The sequence below is a fragment of the Rana temporaria genome, chromosome 3 (genome assembly GCF_905171775.1).
Source record: "Rana temporaria chromosome 3, aRanTem1.1, whole genome shotgun sequence".
NCBI lineage: Eukaryota > Metazoa > Chordata > Amphibia > Anura > Ranidae > Rana > Rana temporaria.
This window is the reverse complement of record NC_053491.1, coordinates 369545596-369556742: the sequence shown is the minus strand read 5'-3', so window position 1 is coordinate 369556742 and position 11147 is coordinate 369545596. Positions and strand designations below refer to the sequence as shown.

Below are 11147 nucleotides of genomic sequence, written 5' to 3'. Positions count from 1 at the left end.
AAGGGTTTTAACCACTTAAGGACCGAAAGATTCCCCCCCCCCACCCCTAATAACCAGACCATTTTTTTTTTTTGCGCTATTAACAAAAAAACTGTGACAATTTTGAAAATAAAACAATATTTTTTACTTTTTGCTATAATACATTTTCAAAGAAAATAAAAGTAAAAAAACCTATTTTCTTTAACAATTTAGGCCAATATGTATTCTTCTACATATTTTTGGTAAAAATAAAAAACACAATAAGCGTATAATGATTGTTTTGCGCAAAAGTTATCACGTCTTCAAAATAGGGGATATATTTATGGCATTTCTATTATTTATTTTTTGGTAGGACTGCGACATTGCAGCGGACAGATCGGACACCTAACTGACATTTTTGACACTTTTTTGGGAACCAGTGACATTATTACAGTGATCAGTTCTCAAAATATGCACTGTTATTGTACTAATGACACTGGCAGGGAAGGGGTTAACATCAAGGGCGATCAAGGGGTTTAATGTGTTCCCTCAGTGTGTTTACTAACTATATGGGGGACTGTGTGACTGAAGAAACACACAGATCCATCTCCCTGTATAGCAGAAAGACAGAGGGCCGGATTCAGAAAGAGATACGACGGCGTATCTCCTGATACGCTGTGGTATCTCTGAGTTTGGCCGGTCGTATCTGTGACGGTAGTAGAAGATATCCCCGTCAAGCATTCCCTTCTTCCCATAAAAGAAAATCACCCAATATCCCACAAGTAGGAATATTCCTGGAATCACCGAATAATCTATACATGAGCCAATTATCTAATCATTTAGCCTGACGATACAATACACATCTCTTAAGGGTAAACACCGGTCTTCTTCACACACACAATAGATCAATTACCCTTTAGAATAGAGAGCTGGCTGGTGATGGGACATTAGCGTTTCAACAGTCTGTTATGCAGAGGAATGAGTCACTCGGGTCCACATGAAATCACCTTCTACACATAACACACAGACATTAAAATAGCAGGGAGAGAATTAAACTGAAGCATATAGGCAATTGCATAAAAGTCCTTCACAATGGCCCCCCTTTTTCTCCCTGCTCGGCAACTCGGTTGGACCTTTCCTGGTCCGGTAGGGTTGACGGGTTCAGAGCTTTTAGTCCGAGGTTAACTCCGTTTGGCGTGACAATCCATCGGCATTCCCGTTTTGCTTGCCTGGGCGATAATGAATCGTAAAGTCATAGGGCTGTAAGGCCAAGCTCCAGCGTAGCAACCGGGCGTTGTCCCCTGAAACCCGGTTAAGCCACACCAAGGGGTTGTGATCGGTGATGAGAGTGAAAGCCCGGCCATAAAGGTAAGGTATGAGTTTTTTGAGTGCCCATACCAAGGTCAAACACTCTTTTTCAATGGTGGTGTAACTGACCTCCCTTGGCAACAGCTTCCGACTCAGGTATGCCACCGGGTCGTCAGATCACACGCCGGTCAGTCCCCAAGTCTTTGTGCGATCTGCAGAGTCACCAGAAGTCAGTGTGAAGACGGCGGATGGGTCTGTGCGCCGCCGTCTAGGTGTCCCGCTATAGGAGGGGGCAGGTTATGGCTCTGAAGTGACAATCACAGGAGATTCATAAAAAGAAAAATTGATATTTGTTGAAATGCTGTAGCACTGGTGCTCAGAGTCAGGGGGGGGGGGTTGGATCAGTGGCCCAGAGGGTCAGCCACCACCTGCTCCCTCCGCAGCCGCCGGTTCTCCTCTTTGAGCTTCTCCAGCTCCATCTCCAGTTCATGGAGCTTGGGGGGGTCGGCCTGCTGTGACCTCAGGTGGTTGTTCTCCTCCTCCATGCGGCTCATGCACTTCTCCAGCTCCATGTACTCACGGATCAGCTCCTGCTTGCTCATGTCCTGCAGGCTTTCCACGTGGTACTTCTCGTAGGTCTCGGAAAAGTCCTTCTGCAGGAACTTGGTGGTGTTGTAAGGGGCCACCGGTTGGCCCTTGGCGAACATCTCGGCCTGCATCTTGGACGCCCGCTGCGACTCCCTCTCCTCCAGTCGCTTCTTCTCCTCCCAGGTCAGCTTGTTATACGGCTTCCAGGACCTCTTCTTCTTGGAGGGTAGCCGGCGGTGCCTCTTTCTGCCCAGCTCCCTCCAGGGCCCCTCCGGCTCATGGCTGTCGCCCACCCGGCTGTCTCTTAATCCCCGGGCGGTTTTTCCATTACCCATGCCCAGCTGACAATGGTGTTTCCTGTTGTCCGTAATAACAGATTGTACCATGAGGGCTTCGTAAAGGGTGCCCAATGGTTCTTCCTGACCCAGCTCCTGGGGATCCCAAGCCGAGTCTACACAATGGGCTGCTGCTGATGGGCAGTACCCAGGTCGAGACCAATTTGACCTGGTGTTATCGTCCATGGGGCAATTCTGCTTGAAGTGACCCAGCTGTTCGCACCGGAAGCAACGTTGTTCGTTGTCCTCCTGGCGTGGATAGCGAGGGCTAGATGTCACCGGTCTGTTAGGAGGTTGGTATCTAGCGGCTGGTAGGTGTGAGGGCACCGTTGGTCGTGGAGGTTGTACCCGTGGTGTGACCTGGTTCATCTTGCGAGTATCCGCATATTCATCCGCCAACTTAGCGGCCTCTGGTAGAGTCATGGGCCTGCGATCTCTCACCCAGTCTTTGACATCCGTCTGGATGTGATTGTAAAATTGCTCCAGGAGCATTAGTTGCAAAATGTCCTCTGCGGTGGTGGCCTGGCTGCTGTTAACCCAGTTAGAGGCCGACAGGGATAACTGGCATGCCCATTCCATGCAAGAGTCTTTCATGGTTTTGCGTGAGTCCCTGAACTTCTGTCGGTAGGACTCTGGGGTTACTGCATAACGAGCCAGGAGCACTTCTTTAACCCTGGTGTAGCTATGGATCTCCTGCTCTGGCACGGTCCGGAAAGCATCAGAAGCTTTGCCTGACAGTTTGCCTGACAATAATCTTCCTTGTGTCTGCTGTGCTGTACTCACTGTTTGGAGAATGTGCGGCTGCTTGTTGGACTGCTGCCAGTTTTAACTGTAGCTCTGCGTCTCTTATTTGTTTAGCCTCCTTCGCTAACAGGTCCATCACTTTCAGCACCACATCCGGTGTTGGGTTCGGACCGAACCATGCTAGCTTCTCTCTCATTACTTTGTTGGCTGGTGATTCCTCCTCCTGAATCACTGGTGTCTCCATCTCTTGTACTGCTGGCGTTGCTGCAACCAAGTTCTCCTGGTCTAGCTCCATTAATTCTGCTATAATGACCCGCTTGGTTTTGTTGCTAGCAATCCTTCCACGAACTTCCAGTAGTTCTTTCAGTGTATTTCTTTTAAGCCGGGTGTACCAGCCTTCCATTCACTGTTCCCAGTGTCTGCTTGGAATCCTGGTGTAAAGGAAAGTAGAAGGGAAAATCCCGCTGCTTCCAACCAGTTGTGACGGTAGTAGAAGATATCCCCGTCAAGCATTCCCTTCTTCCCATAAAAGAAAATCACCCAATATTCCACGAGTAGGAATATTCCTGGAATCGCCGAATAATCCATACATGAGCCAATTATCTAATCATTTAGCCTGACGATACAATACACATCTCTTAAGGGTAAACACCGGTCTTCTTCACACACACAATAGATCAATTACCCTTTAGAATAGAGAGCTGGCTGGTGATTGGACATTAGCGTTTCAACAGTCTGTTATGCAGAGGAATGAGTCACTCGGGTCCACATGAAATCACCTTCTACACATAACACACAGATATTAAAATAGCAGGGAGAGAATTAAACTGAAGCATATAGGCAATTGCATAAAAGTCCTTCACAGTATCTATGCGACTGATTCAGAGAATCAGTTACGCATAGATATCTCTAAGATCCGCCAGGTGTAAGTGTCTTACACCGTCGGATCTTAGGTTGCAATTTCAGGCTGGCCGCTAGGTGGCGCTTCCGTATGTTTTACACGAGGAATATGCAAATTAGGATTTACGCCGATTCAGAAACGAAGGACCGCCCGGCGCTTTTTTTTACGTCGTTTGCGTTTAGCTTTTTTCGGCATATAGTTACCCCTGCTATATGAGGGGTAGCTAATGTTAAGTATGGGCGTCGTTCCCGTGCCGAGTTTTGAAATTTTACGTCGTTTGCGTAAGTCGTTCGCGAATACGGCTGGACGTAATTTATGTTCACGTCGAAAGCAATGACGTCCTTGCGACGTCATTTAGAGCAATGCACACTGGGATATTTTACGGACGGTGCATGCGCCGTTCAAATAAAACTTAAAAAACGCGGGGTCAATACAAATTTGAATAAAACACGCCCCCTACAACCCCATTTGAATTACGCGCCTTACGCCGCAACACATACGTTACGCCGCCGTAACTAAGGGCGCAAGTTCTTTCTGAATAAAGAACTTGCGCCCAAAGTTAGAGCGGCGTAACGTATCTCAGATACGTTACGCCAGGCGGACAAATACGCCAATGTATCTGAATCCAGCCCAGAATCTCTATTATCTCCCCTGTCAGAATGGAGATTTTTCTTGTTCACAAAGGCCGATCCCTGTTCTGTAACTGCGGGGAATGATCGTGGGTGGCCAGCGGACATCGAGTCCGCCCCACCTGCTGATTAGCTCCTCCACTGTCCAGTTTGCACGGTCTACGAGCCAACGTACAATGACGTTGAATCGCTGGAAGCAGCTACATTGCCGCAGTACAACTGTAGCGGCTGGTCCTTAAGTAGTTAACTAATATTTTTGTGTATAATTATCTTTTGAGGGGGTGTGGCAAGGGGTGTTTCCTATGCCTGCATTCTTTTTCTAATAGGTGTCCCTCATTCCCATCTCAAAAAGTTGGGAGGTATGTAAGACTGATGGGGTAATGGTAGATGTGGAAGAAGCATAAGATCCACAGAATGAAAAAAAATGAAGCAAGAGGAGATCCTTGCACTGCAGATACTCAGGTGCAGCATTCTCTCCAGTAAGGGAAGCCACAAACAATTCACTGCATCCCACTTCAAATATGGTGAGACTGGCAGTCAGAGACAGCAATTCCTTAAATGATCTCACACTGGAGAGATACAGCTATGAGGCTACAGAACAGGAGCGCCTAGGCACTGGAGGTAAACTGATAATAACTGGGGAGGTTTTCCCACATTCCAAACAAAGGTAAGCCCCTACAGAAACCCACAACACCGCCGTCCGTGCAGCTTCTTCACCGGGACTGTCCTGCACCACATCTCCTGCATCTCCCTCCACACTGCCTGCCTCTCCTATCGCCACAGAGTACACCCCTACCACCATTACCTGCAGCCACGGAATGAAGACCCTGCAGTAGACGCATAGGAACCCACACTGAAAGAGATCCTAATGGCTGTCCACACTTATGGTTCCTCTCACACAACTCAGTATGGAATTGAAGGGTATGAAGAAGGATGTGCTGCATATTAGACATGACAAGCAAAAGATCAAGGAGGGCGCTACAGTACTGGAGGGTAGAGCGAGTTGCATTGAAGATGTTCTGCCACTGTTACCGGTCTCAAACGTGAGCGAATAAGAGATAATAACTGTAGAATGATGAGCAAATGAGAGCAGTTTAATCTGCCATGTTCTGGTCCTTTCTCAACTTTATTTTCACTATTGGCCAGAATATCACTTCCCCCCTCATTTTAGTGTAATGCGCCACCTACAGGTTGCTTCCATAACATCTTTTACAGATTAAAGTGGAGGTTCACCCTAAAACAATTATCTAACATTACATCCAGCATACTAACGACATGTACAGTATGCAGGTATTTTCTTTTTCCGCCGTACATACCGTTATATTGTTATTTCCCCCCCGGCTTCCGGGTTCTGATTTCCGCGGGACTGGGCGTTCCTACCCCTGGGTTAGATGATTGTTGTCTGGTGAAAAACTTCCCATGGTGCATAAGGCGCGTCACCAGTTTTCCGCAAATAGCCGACCTGCGAGTCGGCGCTATATATCATTTCGAAAGCATACTCACTGCTGTTTTCTGATGTGGATCTTGAGAAGGATGAAAAAATTCTACATTGGGAGAGAGATCTTAATTTACACCTCTCTGCCAGTGATTGGCGTCATATTTTCTCCTACATTCATAAGGGTTCTATGAATGTCCTTACTCAAGAAAATAGGTATAAACTTTTTTCCAAATGGTATAGGACACCCTATATCATTCATAAATTCAGCCCTACCACCTCACCTGCCTGCTGGCACTGCAAATCCTCTTTGGGTACCCTCCTACATATTTGGTGGGACTGCCCCGTTATACAACCCTTTTGGAAGTTCACCGCATTATCCCTCTCATCACTTCTTATTCTCCAGACTTCACAGCTGCCCAATGCCTACTGCAGCATACCTCACCATATTTACAAAAATACGATAACAATACAATTGATTAATGCAGCCAAACTTTGTATCCCGACACACTGGAAGGAAACATGCCCTCCTAGCATTTTCGAATTGCTCCGAAGAATTGAGCGGATTGCGGAAATAGAGGACCTGATTTTTTAATCTTTGGACTCCCCCACTAAATTTCATGATAAATGGAATTGTTGGACACGCTTTACTAACTCCGCAGAGTTTCTAAATCTGTCTCACCATCCTACCCCTATTTGAACTCGTTTTGATTTAATATGAGACCTTTGTTTACCTTGTGATCCTCCCCCCTTTTTTTTTTTTTTATAATAATATTATTTATATTTTGTCTTATTAACTTTCATATAGAAACATATAATATTCTTCTGTCTGATCTTGATGAAACTTTCTGACTGGTAACATTTGTTATAAGCTATTTGTATATGTCTTAATGTCTTATGCTCTTCCGTGGATATTGTTGATCCACTTCATTTCCTCTGTTCTTTATCTTGATGTATTTACACATATATCTTGCTTTATTGTATCATTTATTCTGAAATACCAATAAAATCTTTAAACAATAAGTTAAGTTATTATTAGTTAGTTATGTCATATTTTAGAATTTTGGATTTTCGTTATTTTTCATTTATTTTTGGATTTTAGAATTTAGAAATTTTCGGATTTAAACATTTTTAATTTCCGAAATTTTCGAAATTTGAATTTCTGGATTTTCAAATTTTCCGGATTTTCAAATTTTGAAATCCGTAAATTTGAAAATTCCAAAATTCAGAATTTTTGAATATTCAAATTTACAAATATTCGTTAATTTATTAACAAATTATTATTAGTTAAGTTATTACTGTATTAGTTAGTTATTATTTCAGATTTTCGAATTCTGAAATGTCGTTCTTATTTCCGAATTTTTTGTTTATTTTAGAATTTCTGGATTTTTTTATTTTCGGATTTTCCAATTTTCTGAATTTCTAATTTTCGGATTTTCAAATTTTTGGATTTTTGAATTTACAAATTTTCATTCTTCTTTTGAATTTTCGTTTATTTTCTGATTTTCTAATTTCCGGATTTTCTAATTTTCAGATTTTTTCAATTTCAAATTTACAAATTTCCAAAATGTCAAATTGCAGAAGATTTGAAAATTTGTTAACCGGGTTTTCATTAATTCAGATATAACCGAATTTCAAACTTCTAAAATTCAGAATTTTTGAATATTCAAATGTATGAATATTCGTTAATTTATTAACAAATTATTATTAGTTAAGTTATTATTAGTAAGTTATTATTTCATATTTTTGAATTCTGAAATGTCGTTCTTATTTTCAAATTTTTTGTTTATTTTTGAATTTCTGGATTTTTTTATTTTTGGATTTTCCAATTTTCTGAATTTCCGAATTTCTAATTTTCGGATTTTCTAATTTTTGGATTTTTGAATTTACAAATTTTCATTCTTCTTTTGAATTTTCGTTTTTTCTGATTTTCTAATTTCCGGATTTTCTAATTTTCAGATTTTCCAATTTCAAATTTACAAATTTCCAAAATTTGTTAACCGGGTTTTCATTAATTCAGATATATCCGAATTTGTTGAAATTCATAAAAAAAGGAATTCGGAACTAAACCTATTGTACTTGTCTATTACATGGTAATAAGGCAGCAACATCAGCTAGTCTAACCATCCCAGATACCTGTTCTGTTGTTGAGGACCCACTACCTGTTTCTTTGTGATTATTTGCAATGTCAATGACAGGTGTACTCTCCTTGTTAGCTTTCAGTTTATCAATCTTGTCTCTGATGATGAGTAGAAAAGCTATACCTTGATCTTCTAAAAACTTTCCAGCTGATCACTTCTCATGTAGTCCACAATGAATTCAATGAGTTAACCACTTAAGGACTGCCTCCTGCACATATACGTCAGCAGAATGGCATGGCTGGGCACATGTATGTACAGGTACGTCCTGTACATGTACCCAGCCGTGGGTTGCGGCGCGCTCCCGCGATCCGGTCCGAAGCTCCGTGACCGCGGGACCCGCGGACCCGATCGCCGCTGGGGTCTTGTGATCGGTCCCCGGAGCTGAAGAACGGGGAGAGCCGCGTGTAAACACGTTCTTCACTGTGGCGGCTGCATCGATCGTGTCATCCCTTTTATAGGGGGACACAATCGATGATGTCACTCCTACAGCCACACCCCCTACAGTTGTTAACACACATTAGGTGAAACATGACTCCTTCAGCGCCCCCTGTGGTTAACTCCCAAACTTCAACTGTCATTTCCACAGTAAACAATGCATTTTAAATGCATTTTTTGCTGTGAAAATGACAATGGTCCCAAAAATGTGTCAAAATTGTCCGCCATAATGTTGCAGTCACGAAAAAAATTGCTGATCGCCGCCATTAGTAGTAAAAAAAAATAATGAATAAAAATGCAATAAAACTATCCCCTATTTTGTAAATGCTATACATTTTGCAGAAACCAACCGATAAACGCTTATTCCGATTTTTTTTACCCAAAATATGTAGAAGAATACGTATCGGCCTAAACTGAGGAAAAAAATGTTTTTGATATATTTTTGGGGGATATTTATTATAGCAAAAAGTAAAAAATATTGCATTTTTTTCAAAATTGTTGCTCTATTTTTGTTTATAGCGCAAAAAATAAAAACAGCAGAGGTGATCAAATACCAACAAAAGAAAGCTCTATTTGTGGGAAACAAAGGACGCCAATTTTGTTTGGGAGCCACGTCGCAATTGTCAGTTAAAGCGACGCAGTGCCGAATCGCAAAAAGGGGCAAGGTCCTTCAGCTGCATTTTGGTCCGGGTCTTAAGTGGTTAAAGTTCGTTGCTACCCATCACTGCTGGAACCTCAATGTCTCTTTCATCTCCCAGTGACAGAGCGACTCTATGAAGCTGTTCTTCACTAAGCAGAAGTTGCTTTAGAATGTCCCACAACAGTGCACGAAGAAGAGACACCATCGCAGCTGAAACCAAAATACTTGCACTCACGAGGCAGGTAGAACTAACAGTTCTCCTTGTAGGTCCACCCACAGGTTTGTGCTGGTCTCACGCTTCCATCTCACTGGTGGTACCACGTATGAGCCCCCAAAATGTTACAGGTCTTAAATATGAATGAGAGTCAATAACTGTAGAATGATGAGAAAATTAGAGTAGTTTTGTTCTGCCATGTTCTGGTTCTTTCTCAACTTTATTTCCACTGTTGGCCAGAAAGTCACTTCCACCCTCATTGCAGTGTAATGCTCCACCTACAGGTTGCTTTCAGAAAATCTTTTAAAGAACTCAAACTTGATAATAATAAAAAAAAGTTGTATGGTGTCTATTTTCCTAATATTTCAACAGTATAATTTCCAGTCCATCACACCACCTATAGAACAAGATGTCGGATCCCTCTCGGCCAAAACATGCGGCTAGAGTTGAAGATATGGAAAATCAACTTAGACACAGTAATCTGCGCATAGTAGGAATGGCTGAAAAAAGCTGAGGGTAAGAACCCTGTTGATTTTATTGCTCACTGGCTAGCAGAAACTTTTGGGAAGGATACACCATTCTTTTCTGTAGAGAGAGCCCACAGGGTGCCGTCTTGACCTCCACCACCAGGGGGCCCTGATAGGCCTTTCTTTCTTTCCGATAGACCCAATATGGAGATCCAGGGCTCCAAGGTCTCAATATTCCCAGATTTCTCTGCACAAATTCAAAAAAAGAAGGCTAAATTTATAGAAGTCAAAAAATGTTTGCGTGCTATTCCAGTGTCGTACTTCATGCTCTACCCAACTAAATTACATGTGGTGGCAGATGGGTCAGTTAACTTTTTTGACACCCTAGGTGCAGCATAATGAGAGGCTTCTTCATGCAGCTGCTACTTGACTTACCACTTACCTGGGTATATGGCATTTATTCAGTTTCACCTTGTTAACCTGCTCAATGTTGGAGCGTGAAGCAGAGAAGATGATTACCTGTTACCGTTAACCTTTGAAGCTTACATGGCCAATTGTCTGGAACTGTTGGCTTTGGCCCTTGTATTTACCCCCTACCGTACCCTAAGGGGACTTTTTGATTCCATCCAGTTACAGATTTACACAAACTTTGTTTTTCTAATGTTTTTTAGTTTTTCTTCTTCTATATTGCCTTTGGATGTCCTATGGCTGCGACTCAAAAACTGTCTCTCTGGTGTGGACTTGGTGGGGCTTGACTAAATGTATGCATAGACCATTTTCATCAGACAAACCGATTGTGTGTACGCGGCAAAACACTACAGAAACCTATAGACGTGGGTGGACTGGCCACTCTACTACTATATTGTATAGCTGCCCAACTTCAGCATCTACAGCCTGGTAAGACCCTTCTTTTATACACCCTTTTAAAACTATATTAGCGACTGTGTTATCCAATGATAATCTGGTAGAATACCTAGAGGCAGGTAAGTTTGGACCTTAGCACAATACCCCATCATGGTTTTATTAGATAGAATCTGGTATAAGTCTAAAAAACACTTTAATTACTTGGGTTGCACTCATTTTACCCGTATTTTCAACAATAGTAATTACGCCAAACTCAGGAAGCTACAAGGTTTTAGTGGTTGGTCAGTGTTGGGTATACAATATATCCCTCAACTATATCGTGGACAATTATTAAAAAACGTTCAGATTCTAATAGCTTGGACTACCGAATGGCCTCTTTTATCAATACCTGCAGCTCAGGCATGCCATAAAGGCTCAGGCCAAACTCACCACTTGGTCCTTAGTTGATCCAACGTTTCTTACCTCTAAATCCATGTCACTTAACTGTC

The 11147-nt window shown here is 42.5% G+C and overlaps 1 protein-coding gene across 1 annotated transcript; it reads right to left on the bottom strand.

Moving 5' to 3' along the window:
- Positions 1-1667: 1667 nt before the first annotated feature.
- Positions 1668-2223, bottom strand: LOC120930876 (protein HEXIM1-like). Its single transcript, XM_040342023.1, has one exon. The coding sequence runs from the start codon at positions 2187-2189 to the stop codon at positions 1668-1670; it is 522 nt and encodes a 173-aa protein (XP_040197957.1). The 5' UTR covers positions 2190-2223.
- Positions 2224-11147: the final 8924 nt, after the last annotated feature.

Excerpts from the sequence above, each read along its gene's own strand:
- LOC120930876 (XM_040342023.1), bottom strand. The coding sequence starts at position 2,189 with ATGGGTAATGGAAAAACCGCCCGGGGATTAAGAGACAGCCGGGTGGGC.